At 43.6% G+C, this 19,981-nt stretch overlaps 2 protein-coding genes across 8 annotated transcripts in view; one reads left to right on the top strand and one right to left on the bottom strand.

The window, feature by feature from the left end:
* Positions 1-14,759, bottom strand: part of LCA5L (lebercilin LCA5 like) — a 30,669-nt gene extending 15,910 nt beyond the window's left edge. For 2 of the 4 annotated variants that reach the window (XM_048866633.2, XM_075132686.1), the window contains exons 1-4: positions 14,691-14,759; positions 11,380-11,732; positions 8,440-8,954; positions 164-301 (exon numbers count right to left, since the gene is read on the bottom strand). In XM_048866633.2, coding sequence (XP_048722590.1) covers positions 164-301; positions 8,440-8,954; positions 11,380-11,732; positions 14,691-14,731 — 1,047 coding nt within the window. In that variant the 5' untranslated portion in view covers positions 14,732-14,759. Of the gene's footprint in view, positions 1-163; positions 302-4,787; positions 6,309-8,439; positions 8,955-11,379; positions 11,733-14,690 lie in introns of those variants that run through there. The other 2 variants (XM_048866623.2, XM_048866641.2) reach the window with 2 other exon arrangements.
* Positions 14,760-17,821: 3,062 nt separating this feature from the next.
* SH3BGR (SH3 domain binding glutamate rich protein) overlaps positions 17,822-19,981 on the top strand; it is a 51,166-nt gene continuing 49,006 nt past the window's right edge. Inside the window, exon 1 of one of the 4 annotated variants that reach the window (XM_048866685.2) lies at positions 17,822-18,024. In XM_048866685.2, coding sequence (XP_048722642.1) covers positions 17,980-18,024 — 45 coding nt within the window. In that variant the 5' untranslated portion in view covers positions 17,822-17,979. The remainder of the gene's footprint in view (positions 18,025-19,981) is intronic. The other 3 variants (XM_048866694.2, XM_048866666.2, XM_048866676.2) reach the window with 3 other exon arrangements.

Raw genomic sequence — 19,981 nt, 5'->3', positions numbered from 1 at the left:
ATAATTTAATTTATTTTACTTTTTTATATTTTTGCAGTGTATACATTTTGCATTACATATTCCTTAGTTATCTTATTTAAGAATATAATGAAAGTAACAGGAACATGTAACACAAGACATGTGGCACTTTTATAAAAAAACCCCTATTTTAAACCTTGAGTACCTTAATTTTTTGTTGAAGAGACTTAATTTCCATTTGTAAGTTCTTTGTGATTGTCCGAGCTGCTATAGTCTTTCTATTCTCAGCTGCCAATTGACGACTAAAGATGTTACTGTTCAACGTCAGCTGTTTTTCTAAGCCCTAGAAACATTACATATTTAACCATGTAGATATACTCACTGTAACAGCTGAAGAATTTCAATTCACATCAGGTTTAAAAAATAAGCAGAGTAACATAATGAAAAATGAAACTTCTAATAATCATATTCTACTGTAAATAAAATCTGAAATTAGAAGTTTGTAATAAAACAAAAATGCAGTGTATCCATTTACATCTAAAATTAACAAAAAGCTGGTTACCAAACAAAATGAATATATAGGTATTCAAAAATTAAAAATAACTCAATATACTAAATTCCTAATGTGTTAATCCAGTACAGTCTTTTTTTGGGAGATCATCAGGACCTGATTCTCATTTACATTAAGGCCCCTTTACACCACTCTGGCAGTATAAATGAGAATCAGGTCCTGTATCATTTAGAATCCAGGGGATAAACTGTAATTGCCATTGTGTCAGTATCAAAATTATAAGCTAAGCACCCAATCCTGCAAAGTCTCCATGAGCAAGACTTTCTACTGATTCTCAACGGGGGTCCTACAAATGAACAGCTTTCAGAATGGCAGCTGAGTTCAGTTATTCTTCTGATAGAGTAGAAATGAATTTCTGGAGGGTAAATGGAAGACTTCACTGTTCTGAGATTTTATTAAAAATCGGAGATGGAGGCTTTCCCCATAAAGACAATGAGAGTAAAGAAGTATGAGACATTAAAGGCACGGAATCCTCTTTATTTTCTCTCATCCTATGCCTTTATTACACGCTCTCAGGGACATTATTTTTAACAGTTCTGTACGCCATTACTTTTTGATTAAAATATTTGTGTTTGATACTGTTATGAATTCAAATTTGAATGATCTACATCTAAATTGGAAGGAGTAAAAGTAAAGATATCCATGAAGCACTTTAGGCCCCTAAACTCCAGAGTTAGGCCCCTAAATCCCCATGTGTGGCAGCACTGCAATCCACAAAACTTCTGCTTGGCCGCTGCCTAACCCTGTAGGCACCTAAACTCACTCGGCGCTTAACTTTCCACTGTAAAAGTTCTCTAGGTGCCTAAGTTTTAGACTCTGGGACATGCCCACCACTGCCCCACTCTGGGAGTCCAGATGCCTCCCTCCCACCTAAGCCCAGAGTGATTAATGAACTGGGGGAAGATAGGCACTGGGCTGCCTAAATTGCATATGGGGCTTGATCCAGTAGGTGCCTTCCCTTCCAGACTGGGTCCCATTCAAAATCCATTGGAAGAGGAAGGAGTGGTACCCACCTTATAACTTTTAGTCCAGTGGTTAGAACACTCCCCTGGGATGTGGGAAATGCAGGTTCAATTCCCCCCTCTCTGCCAGAGGGTGAGAAAGGACTTGAGCAGGGGAATCTCCTGTTTCTCAGGAGGGTTCTCCAACCACTGAACTACAGGATATTCTGATGTGGGGCTCCCTCAATCTCTCCTGCTGAAGCTGTTCCTTTGTGGATAAATAATGAAGGAGTGAATGGAGGAGGGGTTATTGGACTTGGGGGTCTCCCATGTGGGTGCTCTAACCACCAGCCTACAAAGTCATTCTCACTCTCTCTCTCTCTCTCTCTAATCCAATGACTGCTTGTGTGTGTGTTAGGGTACCCATATGGGAGACCCCAGGCCCATTCACTCTTTCATTATTTAATCCACAATGAAACAGCTTCAAAGGAGAGATTGAGGGATCCCCATATCAGAATATCCCACGGCTCAGTAGTTAAGAGCATAAGGTGAGTGTTCTAAGCACAGAGCTAAAGTTATATGGTGGGCACCACCACCACCTCCTACTCCTCCGGTGGCCATTTTGTGTGGTGTGAGGCAGGTGCACAACTCATTCCTTCAAGAAGGGCCTAGGTCACCTGACATTATGTGCCTGGTTCCCATTTGTGGATCACTAAACAGACCTAGGCACCTCCCTGAAGCCCCGATTTAGGTGCCTATCTCAGAGAGAGATTGGGGCTCAGCAAACCCCTCTCATCAGCATCTTCCTTGGGTAGCTTAGCTGGCTCCCTGTCTAGTGTGTTGGCTTTCTAAGTTGCCTATCTCTCCCCGTTCATTGTATAGGAGCCTAGGCACCAAATTCAGGCTTTGTGATCAAAATAAATTTGTTTGTCGCTAAGGTGCCACAAGTACTCCTTTTTAGTGTTTTTTCTGTGATTTTCTAGGCGCCTAAAAGTTGGGCATTGTGATGCTTGGTGTTTCAACCCCTAAGACCCTGGGAACACTGCAAAGGCAGTTTGCCCAACCCTTGGGGGTAAGGAAGGAACATCCTCCATAGCTCTCTAGCAGCCTCCTACAAGAGCAGTGTTAGCCCTGGTCTACACTAGGACTTTAGATTGAATTTAGCAGCGTTAAATCGATGTAAACCTGCACCCGTCCACACGATGAAGCCCTTTATTTCGACTTAAAGGGCTCTTAAAATCGATTTCCTTACTCCACCCCTGACAAGTGGATTAGCGCTTAAATCGGCCTTGCCGGGTCGAATTTGGGGTACTGTGGACACAATTCGACGGTATTGGCCTCCGGGAGCTATCCCAGAGTGCTCCATTGTGACCGCTTGGACAGCACTCTCAACTCAGATGCACTGGCCAGGTAGACAGGAAAAGAACCGCGAACTTTTTAATCTCATTTCCTGTTTGGCCAGTGTGGCAAGCTGCAGGTGACCATGCAGAGCTCATCAGCAGAGGTGACCATGATGGAGTCCCAGAATCGCAAAAGAGCTCCAGCATGGACTGAACGGGAGGTACGGGATCTGATCGCTGTATGGGAAGAGGAATCCGTGCTATCAGAACTCCGTTCCAGTTTTCGAAATGCCAAAACCTTTGTCAAAATCTCCCAGGGCATGAAGGACAGAGGCCATAACAGGGACCCGAAGCAGTGCTGCGTGAAACTTAAGGAGCTGAGGCAAGCATACCAGAAAACCAGAGAGGCGAACGGCCGCTCCGGGTCAGAGCCCCAAACATGCCACTTCTGTGATGAGCTGCATGCCATTTTAGGGGGTTCAGCCACCACTACCCCAGCCATGTTGTTTGACTCCTTCAATGGAGATGGAGGCAACACGGAAGCAGGTTTTGGGGACGAAGAAGATGATGATGATGAGGAGGAGGTTGTAGATAGCTCACAGCAAGCAAGCGGAGAAACCTGTTTTCCCGACAGCCAGGAACTGTTTCTCACCCTGGACCTGGAGCCAGTACCCCCCGAACCCACCCAAGGCTGCTTCCTGGACCCGGCAGGCAGAGAAGGGACCTCCGGTGAGTGTACCTTTTAAAATACTATACGTGGTTTAAAAGCAAGCATGTGAAAGGATTACTTTGCCCTGGCATTTGCGGCTCTCCTGGATGTACTCCCAAAGCCTTTGCAAAAGGTTTCTGGGGAGGGCAGCCTTATTGCGTCCTCCATGGTAGGACACTTTACCACTCCAGGCCAGTAACACGTACTCGGGAATCCTTGTACAACAAAGCATTGCAGTGTATGTTTGCTGGTGTTCAAACAACATCCGTTCTTTATCTCTCTGTGTTATCCTCAGGAGAGTGAGATATCATTCATGGTCACCTGGTTGAAACAGGGTGCTTTTCTTCAGGGGACACTCAGAGGAGCCCGTTCCTGCTAGGCTGCTTACCTGTGGCTGAACAGAAATGTTCCCCGCTGTTAGCCACGGGGAGGGGGGAGGGTTGAGGGGGTAGCCACGCGGTAGGGGGAGGCAAAATGCGACCTTGTAATGAAAGCACATGTGCTATGTATGTAATGTTAACAGCAAGGTTTACCCTGAAAGAGTGTAGCCACTGTTTTATAAAATGTGTCTTTTTAAATACCGCTGTCCCTTTTTTTTCTCCACCAGCTGTATGTGTTTCAATGATCACAGGATCTTCTCCTTCCCAGAGGCTAGTGAAGATTAGAAAGAAAAAAAAACGCACTCGTGATGAAATGTTCTCTGAGCTCATGCTGTCCTCCCACACTGACAGAGCACAGACGAATGCGTGGAGGCAAATAATGTCAGAGTGCAGGAAAGCACAAAATGACCGGGAGGAGAGGTGGTGGGCTGAAGAGAGTAAGTGACGGGCTGAAGAGAGTAAGTGGCGGGCTGAAGACAGGGCTGAAGCTCAAATGTGGCGGCAGCGTGATGAGAGGAGGCAGGATTCAATGCTGAGGCTGCTGGAGGACCAAACCAGTATGCTCCACTGTATGATTGAGCTGCAGCAAAGGCAGCTGGAGCACAGACTGCCACTACAGCCCCTGTGTAACCAACCGCCCTCCTCCCCAAGTTCCATAGCCTCCACACCCAGACGCCCAAGAACGCGGTGGGGGGGCCACTGGCCAACCAGCCACTCCGCCACAGAGGATTGCCCCAAAAAAAGAAGGCTGGCATTCAATAAATTTTAAAGTTGTAAACTTTTAAAGTGCTGTGTGGCATTTTCCTTCCCTCCTCCACCACCCTTCCTGGGCTACCTTGGTAGTCATCCCCCTATTTGTGTGATGAATGAATAAAAAATGCATGAATGTGAAGCAACAATGACTTTATTGCCTCTGCAAGCAATGATTAAAGGGAGGAGGGGAGGGTGGTTAGCCTGCAGGGAAGTAGAGTGAACCAAGGGGCGTGGCGTTTCATCAAGGAGAAACAAAGAGAACTTTCACACCGTAGCCTGGCCAGTCATGAAAGCTTCTCTGATGCGTACCGCGCCCTCCTGTGCTCTTCTAACCACCCTGGTGTCTGGCTGCGCGTAACCAGCAGCCAGGCGATTTGCCTCAACCTCCCACCCTGCCATAAACGTCTCCCCCTTACTCTCACAGATATTGTGGAGCGCACAGCAAGCAGTAATAACAGTGGGAATATTGATTTCGCTGAGGTCTAAGCGAGTCAGTAAACTGCGCCAGCGCGCCTTTAAACGTCCAAATGCACATTCTACCACCATTCTGCACTTGCTCAGCCTGTAGTTGAACAGCTCCTGACTACTGTCCAGGCTGCCTGTGTATGGCTTCATGAGCCATGACATTAAGGGGTAGGCTGGGTCCCCAAGGATACATATAGGCATTTTAAGGTCCCCAACAGTTATTTTCTGGTCTGGGAATAAAGTCCCTTCCTGCAGCTTTTGAAACAGACCAGAGTTCCTGAAGATGCGAGCGTCATGTACCTTTCCCGGCCATCCCACGTTGATGTTGGTGAAACGTCCCTTGTGATCCACCAGAGCTTGCAGCACTACTGAAAAGTACCCCTTGCGGTTTATATACTCGCCGGCTTGGTGCTCCGGTGCCAAGATTGGGATATGGGTTCTGTCTATGGCCCCACCACAGTTAGGGAATCCCATTGCAGCAAAGCCATCCACTATGACCTGCACATTTCCCAGGGTCACTACCCTTGATATCAGCAGATCTTTGATTGCGTGGGCTACTTGCATCACAGCAGCCCCCACAGTAGATTTGCCCACTCCAAATTGATTCCCAACTGACCGGTAGCTGTCTGGTGTTGCAAGCTTCCACGGGGCTATCGCCACTCGCTTCTCAACTGTGAGGGCTGCTCTCATCTTGGTATTCATGCGCTTCAGGGCATGGGAAAGCAAGTCACAAAGTTCCATGAAAGTGCCCCTACGCATGCAAAAGTTTCGCAGCCACTGGGAATCGTCCCAGACCTGCAACGCTATGCAGTCCCACCAGTCTGTACTTGTTTCCCGAGCCCAGAATCGGCGTTCCACAGCATGAACCTGCCCCATTAGCACCATTATGCATGCATTGGAAGGGCCCATGCTTTCAGAGAAATCTGTGTCCATGTCCTGATCACTCACGTGACCGCGCTGACGTCGCCTACTCGCCCGGTATCGCTCTGCCAGGTTCTGGTGCTGCATATACTGCTGGATAATGCGTGTGGTGTTTAATGTGCTCCTAATTGCCAAAGTGAGCTGAGCGGCCTCCATGCTTGCCTTGGTATTGCGTCCGCACAGAAAAAAGGTGCGGAACGATTGTCTGCCGTTGCTCTGACGGAGGGAGGGGCGACTGACGACATGGCTTACAGGGTTGGCTTCAGGGAGCTAAAATCAACAAAGGGGGTGGCTTTACATCAAGGAGTATTTCAGGCAGGACTTCACGGAGGGTTCCAATAAGAAATGGTGCATCTAAGTTATTGTTCTTATTGGAACATTGAGGTTAGTCTGGCCTCTGATTGATACATGGCTAGATTTACCTTGCTGCATCTTCTCTGTGAGTGACTGCAGTGTGACCTAGAGGAATGAGTCCCCTAGACAGGGGAGGGGGGGAAGCAAATGAGTACAAAACAAATCTGGTCTATTTCTTGTTTTGATCCACTCCATCTATCTTTTACATCTTTGGCTGGCAGCAGACGGTGCAGAAGGACTGCAAGCCATCCACATCTCATGGCTGCTCGGCAGAAGATGGTACAATCGGACTGCTAGCCATCCTCATCTCTTGCCTGCCCGGCAGAAGATGGTACAGTACGACTGCTAGCAATCCGTATCGCCTGCCTGCTCACCATAAGACGGTTCAATAGGACTGACTGCAGGACTAAAGAGAATGACCTGGTCAAGTCACTCCAAACTTAGTCCCTGCGCCCATGTCTGTCCAGGCGCTCCCGGCCGACGCGGCCAGGAGCACCTCGGACATGACGATGACGGCTACCAGTCATATTGCACCGTCTGCTGCCAGAAGGCAATGGGTTGCTGCTACTGTGTAGCAATGCAGTACCGTGTCTGCCAGCACCCAGGAGACATAGGGTGACGGTTACCTGAGCGGGCTCCATGCTTGCCGTGGTATGGCGTCTGCACAGGTAACTCAGGAAAAAAGGCGCGAAACGATTGTCTGCCCTTGCTTTCACGGAGGGAGGGAGGGAACGGGGGCCTGACGATATGTACCCAGACAATGTTTTAGCCCCATCAGGCATTGGGATCTCAACCCAGAATTCCAATGGGCAGCGGAGACTGCGGGAACTGTGGGATAGCCACCCACAGTGCAAAACTCCGGAAGTTGACGCTAGCCTCGGTACTGTGGAAGCACTCCGCCGAGTTACTGCACTAAATGTACTTAGAGCATTTTCTGTGGGGACACACACACTCGAATATATAAAACCAATTTCTAAAAACCTGACTTCTATAAATTCGACCTGATTTCGTAGTGTAGACATACCCTTAGTGAGCTTCAGAAAGAACGATATACAAGCTTGTCCACAGGAGACAGGTCGCTGTAGTGCAGAGGGGGAGAGGCATCAAAGGTGGGCAGATAGGGGATCATGTTAGCTCTGAGGTAAGTTTTAGGGGATCGCCACACCCAGAAATAAGGGGGAAATAGTGTTATGAATTTATGAGGCAATTGTTTTTCTATTCTTCCCAATGGCTACTCTCCCAATTCTCATTTTACTGAGAATTATTTATTATTTCTTCATGCTTCACCTCCCTCCATTTCCTTCTGGAAGAATATTGCATCCTAACAAGGGTGCTGTCTACTTAAATGTTGGCAACGTTGTTTTTATTAGTTTTGGTCAAATACCCTTAGATATCACAATGACGGTCACAATATAAATTAATTAAATATTAACTCTGCCAAAAAAAAACCCTTGAAATAAATAATAATATTAGCACTTATACTGCATGTTTCATACAAGAATTTCAAAGCACTTCAGATATATTCATTGATAAAGCCTCACATCACCCTCCTTTAATGCTGTCCATCCTTTTAACAGAAGGATAACCTAAGGCTCAAATAAATTCAGTCTTTTCCCTAGTGCCAAGTATCAGATCAGTGGTAGACCTAAGACTAGGACTTCTGACTCATGCTTAATTCACTAGTCAACAGCTGCAATATGTTTGACTACACCTGTACTAAGGAGTGAATGGGAGACTTGGAGACAGCTCTCCAGTAGTATGTCATATTTTTAAAGGTAATAGGGCAACAGTTTGACTAATCTTTATTTCCAAGTTTAATTCATTGATACATTTTTGCAAGATTTTATTAAAGTTATGGGTAATTCATTCATAATATCACTAAACTTTGGAAAACTTTGGATTAAAACAAATGGCTCTGAATTTCTGTGTTGTTATCTTGCACTATAAATATTCATTTTATATGCATTGATTAATAATCTTGCATTATTCTTTCACAAAAATGTTTCCTATTATAGTTCTAAAAATACAAGGACATGTTCCATATTACCTGTATTCTCTTATCATTGGCTTCCATTCTTTCTGTAAGGATTGATAATCTATGAGTAAGTTCCCCTCTCTCTGCAAGATTCGTGTCTTCTGAAAGTTTCTGCAATACTTGCAAGGCATCTTTAGTCTTTAACAGCTCTGCTTCAACTTCTCTAAGCTTCCTGGATGTATTTCGCTCCTGTTCCTGAGACTTCCTAAGGAGTCCCCTTAGAGATCTTACCTCACTATAATGTTTTGCTATAATATCAGGCAAGTTATTCTCTGCATTTTCATATTTACCTATTGCTTTCAAGTGCCGATACTGAAGTTGTTTCAGAAGCTGGTTTTCTAAGTTTGATGCTGCCAGTTTATGCTGGAGGTCAGACAGTTCATTTTTCAGTTCTTTAATTTTGTGAAGTCTTGCAGATAATATACGTTGAGCCGTAGCATCTTTTTTCTGGGAAATCATATTATTCTGAGTACTTAAAAATGAAGTATTCTGGAATTGCATCTTCTTAGGTGGCAACTTCTTGCCTCCTGCATTCAGACCAAAACAAACTAATAGTGACTTACATATCATTTAATGGTACAGAAAGCAAAATCAGTACATATCTTTACTCATAACTAGTTATCCTAAGCTACTTAAAGGCAGTATGTATCGCACAGAGTTCAAAATCTGTACTAAAATTTCACTGTTCAAATATTTTGTGCTGATACATCTATAGCATGGATTTTTCCTGGCAGCATTTGGCCACAACTAAAGCCAGGTCCATATGAGGTCCAAAGGTTCCCTCACTTCCTCATTCTATTGACCACTGTCTTCCTGCAGGAACCATCTTCACTCTAGATAGCCTTAGTGTTAATATTCCAGCAACAGCTTTCTCTGAGACAAATTAGGCTTTCTCTGGGGCTGGTAGGATGTGCTTACAGAACAGTCTCCCCAGCGCCACCTAAAATAAAGTTTGTCTCTGAGTAATTTATTGAAGTCAGTGTGTGTTTTGTCAGAGGATTAGGTTGTACGGGCCTGATCCAATTCCCTATGGAAAGACTCCCAATGACTTCAGTGGAGTTGGATATGGCCCTAGATTAGGAAAATTCAATTCATGATGAAGAAGGAAGAAAACAATAACTTACTGCAAAAATTCAGAAAACAAAGTGATGGTAATAACACATTTCCTAACACACCTGCATCTAGGAATTCTGTACCAATTGTATCACTTTAAAACCATTTTTTGATTTGAACTAAATAAAAAATAGCTTAGAAACACATATGTAGTGTTGTTTAAATTATCAGGCATTTAGAATAGTTATACAGTTTTCCATTCTATATACTGTATTTGATAAATATTCTTGACAGCCTGAAATTCTAAGGGTACCACTACTAAGCATCAATGTCCCTTTCTGAAGTATAACTGAAAATTTAAAGGGTTGGGACTATAAGTCTGACTGTTTTCCTTGCTTTTATGCATACATTCAATTTCATAGTAACTCTAAGGCATTCCAGGAAGTGCATTTCTAGAGAATTAGTATTATAATTTATATAGCACCCAAAATCTCCTAGCCATTTTAAAGATAAATATGCATTCAGGGTCCCTGCCTTGAACAGCTGGCAATCTAAGAGCCAGGTCCTGTTAAGCACCCCTGTTGAACTCAGTGGGAGTTCTGGATATGAACTATTTACAAGAACAGGCTTTAAGTAGAAAACATAATAGATTCACGGATTCCAGGGCCAGCCCACAACATTTTGGCACTTGAGGTGGCGAGCTCAAATGACGCCCCCATGCCCCCTCACTTGGGCCAAAACTCTGAAACTCTGGGTCCTATTGGCCCCCCCCACAGTCTAGCACCTGAGGCGCTGCAGTTCACCTCATGGTAAGGCCAGACCTGACGGATTCATAGATTCCAAGGCCAGAACGGACCATTGTGATCTTCTAGTCTGACCTCCTGTGTAACACAGGCCACAGAACTTCCCCAAAATAATTCCTAGAGCAGAGCTTTTAGAAAAATATTCAGTCTTGATTTTAAAATTACCAGTGATGGAAAATCCACCACAATCCTTGGTAAATTGGTCCAGTGATTTATTACCCCTCACTGTTAAAAAATACACTTTATTTCCAGCCTGAATTTGTCCGGCTTTAACTTCCAGACACTGGATCTTGTTACAGATGAAGGTTGGGGAGGGGATTACACAAACAAGTGATTACACAGTGAAGTTAGCTGGTGTCCTGTTAATTCCATGATTTTTCACTATAGTGTGTTCTAGTTTTATTTGTTTATTTTCTCTAGTCTGTCTTATTAACAATTCTTTGAGGGAAAGACTAGGTTTATGGGCCTTTTGGAAGAAGTATCTCAAAAGGAGGGGCTTGAAGGAGATAGGGGTGGAGGCATGATGGATGAGGTCATGGGAGTTGGGAATTCCAGTTGTATGGGGCTGCATGGAAGAAGGCTCAAAGGGTATGTCTACATTGCAATAAAAGACTCATGGCTGACTCATGTCAGCTGAATCAGGCTCGCAGGGTTAGGCCTGTGGAGCTATAAAATTGCAATGTAGACGTTCAGGCTCGGGCTGGACACGTTTTTGGGACCCTGCAAGGGTCTTGGACGGGGTAGGAGTTGGCCCCTGAGTTTTACAGTCACTTTGTGCACTTGAATGGTGGAAATTAAGGAAATCCATTTCCAGACATGAAAGTAAAAATGTGGGTTTGATGGGGGATATTTTCTTTATTGTTAGTGTTTACACAGAAGGAATATATTTTGTATAATATGGCTAATTCAATATTACATTGGCTGACAAATGAGACTGAAATAGACCTAAAACAAAAAAATTATTTTTATTTTATGTGACATATTAAGACAAAAACTGTCAAAATTGGGGATAGTACCAATCTTCATATGTATATTATTTAGCTATTGTCAAAAATCTAATTCATTAGTGGGGAAACAAGAACAATGTTCTTTTTACCTTTTGGCTGATCATTTTTCTTATTTTTCTTCTGTAGTTTCTTCTCTTTGGTTCCTGACAGTTCTAAATAATTGCTATTGCCAGCTGATTCCAAATAGTCAGTGAGAAAATCATCAGAGTAGTTAACATGAGAACTTTCACTTTCACATTCTCTACTGCACCTACTATAATCATTAATTCTGCTACTACTGCTGCTTCTGGTGCTCTTACTGGTCCTAGGAGATTCATTACTGCCTCTGCTTCTTGTGTAGCTTTCTGACTTACTATCTTCTGGCACTATAATACGGAGGAAACAGTCATCTAGGGCCATCATTGTGTTGCTAGTAGAGGACATCGTAAATGGGTTCCATGACCTATCAGGAGTGGAATGTTTGTCAGTTTATACACATAAACATGAAAAAACATAGTATTTATTTGCCTGTTCAAAAGTATATTTTCTCCTTAAGTCTAATAGAAACAGACAATTGTGTGGGCTGAAATAAGGCAATAATTTAGGGCTCATCTTCACTGCAACAATTAGTTCAAGTTACGGTTGCCACCTTTGTAATATTTAAAAAACGGACACTCCAGCAGGAGAGCTAGAACCTCCCCTTCCTCATCCTTGCCCCACACCTTCCCCCTGAAGACCTGTCCCTGCCCAACCCCTTCCCCCCAGGCTTCATCCCTTCCCTGCCTCTTCCCCTGAGGTCCCACTCCTTCCCTGCCCCATCCCCCTGAGGAAGCACCCCCATTTGCTCCTCTTTCCCCTTCCCCCCGTCACTTGCTGCTCTTCCCCTCTCTCCCCCACCTCTGCCCGGGTTGGGAGGTACTTGCCTGCAGAGCCGGGGCTGGGAGCTGCAATGCCCATAGAAGGCAGCCCCGGCTAAATAGTGGCTGGTGTAGGGTGATGACTCTGCGCCTCCCTGCCTCCCCGACCCACAGTAACCGGACTTTGGGTGTCCAGTCAGTAGATCTGACCAGACATTGTCAGGTCCCCTTTTCAATAAGACTTTCTGATCAAAAACCGAGCACCTGGCCACTCTAGTTCAAGTTAGTACTCAGATTAATGCACTGGAGCTAGCCTAGCTCAAGTGCGACCACACTTCAAAACAAATGCCACCCGTCAGCCTCAAGGGGTAGGGAAACTTGATGGGGCCATCAGTGAAAGAGCTTACCCTGAGTTATGGGTTATATGGTAGGAGCCCTGTAACTCCCACACTGGAAACAATTAAATTGCTGGTACAGGAGAGTATATGTGATGGGCAGGTAGCACCCCTCCCCTGTATTTAAAATTTAATAAAAGTTGTGGCCTGCTACTTAAAATCCATCAATGTGTCTGTCCTCATTTCACCATTGTGTCCAACTCAACATTGGAGTTACAGAGTGATTTGTTTAGCAGCATAGAGTGACTGGAGAAGCTCTTGCTGAGTTGTAACTGGACCTGTTGTAACCCTACTACATTACTAGTTCGAGCATTAGAAGCACTGGAGCTTCAACTCCCCAGGGCATGGCTATTCTGTATCTGGAAGGGAGCCTCCCAGTCCAGGTCCACACACTCATGCTAGCAGGGCTCATGTTAGCATTCTAAAAATAGTTTTGTAGACGCTGCAGCTAGCCTGGAGTTTGGCCTCTGAAGCCTGGCAAGGGGCTTAAGAGCTCATGCTCCAGACTGAGCCACAATGTCAAAGCAATGTCTATACAGCTATTTCTATAGTGCTAGCACAAGCCCCGCAAGCATGAGTCTGTGGACCCGAGCCAGAAGGCTCATTCCCAGATGCAGTGTAGACATGCCCGGACAGGCCAGCTAGCTCAAGCTTTAACACCATCTACTTCCAGCTAGAGATTTTTGTGTGTGGATGGGAGTTGAGTTAGGGATAACGCTCGAGTTATAACTCAAGGCTAACTGTGCTGTGCAGACAAACCCTTAGATTCTAGAGAGAGAATACTATACATAATCTTTGTTATTTAAGAGCTTAACACCATATAGGCATATGTTCTCAGGAGTCTCAGAAGAGGGACAAAATTTAGTGTACCAGTCGGGGAGTTCATATTAAATAGTGAGGATAAAAAGAAATAATAAACTCTATTTTATTCAGAAAATAACATCAAACTAAGACATTTCCAGATGTATGAGTCCTTGACTTAGGTACATTTTCATGTGCTTTTGCCATATATTCAAAGAGGCGCAATTGCATTTGAAAATGTGTCCTTTCCTCCCTCCACTCGAGTTTTTGAGCAAAATGACCTGTGAATTTTGGTGAGTTTTTCAGAAAATAGGGCAATTTTCATATTGATAACAAGACAGAAAATACCTGAGGGTTTTTGTTTCTGAATATTTCACACACTTCTAGTTATTATTCACATGAGATCGGAACAACAAATCAGAGGCTGTGTAATTGCTTATTCACTGCATTTTACTTATTGGAGCTACTAGGAGTTAGCACAACAGATTAAGTTACGCTTTCAGCAGTGCCATTTTTAAATTGTGATTCTTCGAAGGACTGCTTCCTGTGTGGGGTTCACTCTGCCTCCTCTTCACATCATATGAAACCTGTCAGGGGAATTTACCCCTGTGCAGGGACCTCTCCTCTCTCCCCACAAGGGATACCCTAATGCATGGGATATTCTGGGAGCAGATGGGGTGGGAAGAGTGGCAGGGGCAGTACTTTGCCGCCGTGATTCTGGGCCACTGCAATGATCCATCAGGGATCAGAAATCATCTTTTAGCCTAGGTATTAGGCAAGGGTCTACATTCGAACACGGTTTACAAACTCCGTTTCAACCATCATTTGGCCCCAGGCATCCAAAAGCAGCAAAAATAGGGGTGAGGAGTGGGGAGAGGGGAGAGATTAATTATGGTTTGAAGACAGTCGAAAGAAAGAACAGGACAGCACAGCCTGGGTGAGGAGGGTGTTACCATATGGTTCAGTGGGTCCCCCAATCAGCCAGTCCAAGGCCCAGGGCACCACCAGGCCGCCTCAGTCTGAAGAACAAATGGGCTTAGGGCAGGAATGGGATGGAGTTAGAACCTGGGACACCACAAGCCCTACAAGGGATGGAGATGCTGCCAGGAAGGTCAACCTGGTTGAAGGGCCCCCTGGAGCTCCTCTGCACCTCTCTCCTGCACAGATAGAGACCCCCTTCCCTCCCCGCACTGTCCCCCCTACTCTCCTGCCCCCCCACAGGTAACCCCCCCCCTTCCCATGCCCGCACTGTCCCCTCTACTCCCCTGCCCCCCCACAGGTAAGCCCCCCCTTCTCTCCCCGCACTGCCCCCCCACTCCCCTGCCCCCCCCCACCCCGCACAGGGAGGGGCTCTCATCCCCTCGTTACCTGGCTCTCTCCACTGCCCTAGCGGGAGAAGCTGTTTTCATTTCTTTGTTGCTATGGGAACGGGGCACTCTGGCGCTGTGCATCCTGGGGCTTGTAGTTCAGTGTTCTCAGTGGGGGGGTTGTTGCTTCAGCCGCCTTCGCCTTCCTATTTCTGCTCGATCCCTCCCACACGCTCTCTCCTCTCCTCGCCTTCGCACCCCCTCCCCCCCCCCCCCCGCCCCTGCTTTCTATATTCGGGAATAAATGCGTTCTGTGGTGTTTGCCTTGCTGCCCCCTACACCAGTTATCAGAGCCCCCAATATCCACCCACAGGGGTTGAAAGGGGAAGGCCACCCCGGATCTATTTTACAGTGAACAGCAGCAGTGATCGCTCCTGTTGCTCGCTCCATCAGATCCATGTAATAACCCCCAATGTCTGATGCCTTAGAAACACACCAGGCTCTCTTCTCGCTACAATCCCAGCAGTGCTATTATGCTGTAGGGAGCCTATGACTGAGGAGTGAAACACACACAGCAAAATCCTCCCTTACAGGCTATCCCAAAGAGAGAGGAGGCAATAACACACCCAGCCTTATTCTCAAGCTCCAGAGAAAGGAGGGGCTGAAATGAAATTAATTGAGCATATTAGGATAAAAAATATTAATGAAAAATTTAAATAGATATTTTACTCATATAATTATAAACATTGAAACAATTTTCTTCAAACCTGGGAATAAAAAGAATTGTGCCCCACTGCATAAACCTTGAATATAACGTTTTAAATCAATAGAAATTTGGGCCAGATCCTGTTCAATGGGAGTTTCAGGTACAGAGTGCCTACAGGATCTTGCTCTTGATAGCTGGGTAATAAAAATGAGTAATGCACTGTTCATCATTTTGTCACAGTCCTGCAAGGTACTAAATGCCTTAATGGCCCCATCCTGTGAATACTGGTATGTTTAATAATTATTAGTGGCATGACTATTCATGATAGTTGGTACTATGACTTGTAGAAAATGATTACAGGATGAGACCCTTCATTTGTAATTCTGCAAAGCATTTTGAGGCCTGTAAAAGATGCTATTCAAATCAATAAATAAAAGTAATAGTTGAAAACTGGCTAAAATCTTTATTTTGTGATTTTTTAAATTTATTTTAATAAAGAAATCATAAAAATACAAAAAGGTAAATGACAGGTTTCAGAGTAACAGCCGTGTTAGTCTGTATTCGCAAAAAGAAAAGGAGTACTTGTGGCACCTTAGAGACTAACCAATTTATTTGAGCATGCTCAAATAAATTGGTTAGTCTCTAAGGTGCCACAAGTACTCCTTTTCTTTTTGAAAAAGGTAAATGACTCAGCTTGTATATGTTACCAGATATTGCACATTTTTGCAGGCTATCCAGTAGAATTATTCTGTTATACAACTTTACAGCTTGTCAGAGCTGCACAACCAGACAATATAAAACCAGATAAGAAAAGGAAAGAGGGGAGTGGAGGTGGGGCAGGATGGAGGGAAAAAAACAGAGAGGACAGATGCAATGGAAGTCTGGCATTATTTGAGCTATCTCAACATTCGTTATCCAAATTTAACAAAAAACAGGGTCCAAGTTTCTTTGAATTCATATAATTGCTCTGCTCTAAAATAATTTTTGTTGCATTTAGTAAAAAAAAGTCTCCTGGGTAAATGCTTGTACGCTGAGTTTTAGCATGAAGTACGATTTTTTTTTGGCATAGTTTCTTTTTTTGTTGTTTTTTTAGAAAAATTGTCAGCGAAAGTTTTTTACTACCTGTCTTCACTACTTGTAAGACTGCCTCTCGCCTCCTTACTGGAGAAGCAGGTGACAGAGATTGAGAAATAGTGAACTTTATAAAGTGTCCATTCTGTTGACACTGTTGTTTGTTTGACATTCTGTTGTTTGTTTTCAATAAATTTCTTCAGAATTCCATTTCCATAAAGAGGGAAATAATTTTTCACACAACAGAGCAATGTATCTTTAAAATTATATAATGGTCCAAATAGGTAGTAAGTCATTTGCCAAGTGCAGTTCTTACTACTTACTATAAGTATAACTCTATTGGAGTCAATTATAGTTAGCATTATGTTCAGTGTTAAGCATTTGCAGGATTGGAGCCTTGAAGCCTTGAATCTTAAAGTTAAACATTTTAAAAAGTTTTGCAGAACTGAGGCCTAAATTCTTGAGGCCTAATTCACCTCTGGCATTAGGAGTCTCAATTCCATTGAAATCAATGGAGATGAGCCTACTTCACCAGTTGTGAATTTGGCCCTTACAGTTTAAAAATGTGATATTTCACATTCCTAAAATAAAGTTCATTCTGAAAGATCCCCAAAAGCTAAACAATATGTGTATTCAGCACCACTGACAGGCAGCCGTCTATGGGAGGAAAAGCAGCAATCACATGGAAAACCAGTGCCCTGTACTACTCAGAGAAGAGAATATTTTCACAAGGAAACCTGGCCCTACTTTTACAAAAAGTACCATGGGATCTTCATTGGCCACATAGAGTACAGAAAAACTTCTTTTTTAGTGTCTCATGCATAGAGTCATCCGCATGCCTCCCCCCCATCTTGCCCACCCCAAAATTAATTCACAATGACCTAACATATATAGTAAAGAGAAAATAGAGCCATAAAGTTTGGATCCTGATCTGAATTTCGCAAAGCCTCAGAGTGTTTGAAACTGCGGCTTTAGTTCAGGCTGATCTCAGAATTGTTGTTTCCAAATTGTTTTGTTTTTAAAGGTAGAGTTTGTGGGTGTTACTCTACGTATAAACTTCAAACTGAGGCTCCTTATTTTAGTCCAAGAGTGGGTGTGAGCTCTTGAATACAGGGGATTATTATGAAAATGCTGACATCCCTTTAAACTTTGTTCTGCAGCTTTGCAAACTCTTCCAACACTCTTTCCCCTCCCCTCCCCACCAGCATTTCCCTTGCCCTGTCTGATTGGTGCACCGCTCTCCCTTGCCTTTTATGGACTGTCACCGGGTCAATTCTAAAGTGAAGAGGCTAGGGGCAGGTGCAAGTCTCTCTGCTATAGATACTTTTGCCAACCAATCCTCTCCCAGCTTCTAGGCTCCCAAAATACCTAAAAGAGCCAATGAAGTTGGGAAAGCCCAGGATAACAGTGGGAGGGAGAGGCTAAAACTGGTTAGATTGATGTGGAGGGGAGATTCATTTGGGAAGGGATTCTGGCTGCCCTGGGAGCTGCTGCATGTCAGGCTCACTCTCAGGGCTCCGGTGACTTGTAGATAACAGGATTGTTCTGGTGGTTCTCTTCTATAACGGTCAAAATGGTGATCAAAGTCTTTGTAGCCACATCTTCTGGGTCTACAGCGGTAGGTTACTCATGTAATGTATGTTTCACCCCTACCCTCTCTCTATCAGGATCAGTATTTTTGTGAATTAACTGGAATCTAAGTATGGGATATGTATGTATTAGTTACCAGGTGAGCCTGGGTCTGAATGGGAGGGAAACAGTGAGATGTCTCTAGTCTCATATCTAATAGCTAATTCTTGCAAGTGCCTCCACACATGGAGAATTATAGTTAATAAATGTGGGTTGTGTGTATTTAAATTCTTATTGCAATTAATATATTGATGTCTAAATATAATTTCAGTTAATAGACTGAAATCTCTTTGCAAATAATATATACAATAGGTGTATACAAAATAGGCTATTCTGTTGCCCATTGCCCTAAAAATATTGAGCTAGGTTGTTTGCAGCAGAAATTATATATAGTTACTTTTGATCAATACTTTGTGACTCTGCTAGGGTTTAATGCTGTTGCATAGTGGATATTGTTTCCAGGAATAAGCCAGAACCAAAGTGAAAAGAGTAAAATTGTTCCCAGTTATTCCTCCCCCCCCTTTTTTTTCCCTTTTTTTTTTTTTTTTTTTTTTTTTTGTCTCTTGAAAAGCTATATTGGAGATTTTAGTTTTGAACCTTGCTGCTGTAGCTGTCAGCACAACACGTTGGCTGAAGCAAAGGGCATGAGAAGAGAGAGCTGGAAATCCAGGGGAGGTGGGAACTGGGAAAGGACTATTTCCTTTTATATCCAGCTCCCAGAGGAGCTCAGATTGCAGCCCTGCTTTAGCAATCGCTCAATCACGGTGACACAGTAAACAAACTGGCTAGTGCATGCACATAACTGTAACTGCATCTCTACAGTTACACCGACACCACCTCCTTAAGAAACTTCCAGAGCAGAAGAGTTGAAAAGTACTGAAAAAGCTACCATTCTCTGGACGAGTCACTGTCGCTGGCAACTAAGTAGAGCCCCACTGATGCCTCAAAAGGATCATAACAGAGAAATGACAAAGCTCTTACTAACCTTGCTTAACACAGAGCTTTTCAGCTTGAAACACTTTTATTGTAGACTTTTTAGACCCATTTTACCAACCTTTTTTGTTTTTATATGAAAAAATGAGATGTAAAGTATGAGAACAGCGATAAGGAAAATACTGTTGGGTTGCTAATCTGTAGTCAAGCACAGATTATTTAAATGGCTGTATAAATTGCCATCTACCTTGCACAGATTTACTCTTTTCTGATTTTTGATCATTGAAGGAAAGTCATACCTAGCTATCTTTGTTCCCAATCAGCTGTCCTTGAGGAAAGGCTGCAAGCATGACTGAAGTCACTCTGCAGACTTTTTTTACGTGTGTGCAATGGCTATCATTTTGGTTATTCCCAAGAATTGAATATGTGAGACTAAAGCATGAGCCTCTGGACTAAGGCCCCAATTCCTTAAAACACTTAGGCACGTGCTTAAATCATTGCTGCCAATGAGACTACTCATGCTTAAAACTGCACGTTTCAGTGCTTTCCTGAATCAGAGCTACTGTATATTCACCTAGCTAGCATCTGTAGCAGATTCCTTTCTTCTATGGATAAGGCACTGAAATGAAAGGGACACATAACATGCCCTGAACAGTAGATTACATATGCTTATCATCCAGATGCATCAGTTTAAGCACTGCTAAAGCAATTTACTACTATTGCTAAGAAAGGTGATCAATGCCAGATGGATGTTATAAATTTTGCATTTTTTGAGCCCAATCTTCAGTCGTTGTTAGCTGTATATGAATATTATGCTTCTGAAATGTCAACACATTTTGGTTGACTTTTTTTTATTTTTTTTGTTAGTTGTGTAAAAATGGTTCAAGCACAACTTTAATTCTGCATTTCCTGGATTTCTAATGTTAGACAGGTGTGTTATGTTTATGCGTTGTTAAACACCACTGTTCTCAAAAGGTAACATACACTCAGACTATTGATATGGGCCTGTAAAC

This window comes from Caretta caretta, chromosome 1, assembly GCF_965140235.1.
Source record: "Caretta caretta isolate rCarCar2 chromosome 1, rCarCar1.hap1, whole genome shotgun sequence".
Taxonomy (NCBI): Eukaryota; Metazoa; Chordata; order Testudines; family Cheloniidae; genus Caretta; species Caretta caretta.
Note: the sequence above shows the minus strand (reverse complement) of the source record. Positions and strands in the feature narration are given on the sequence as shown.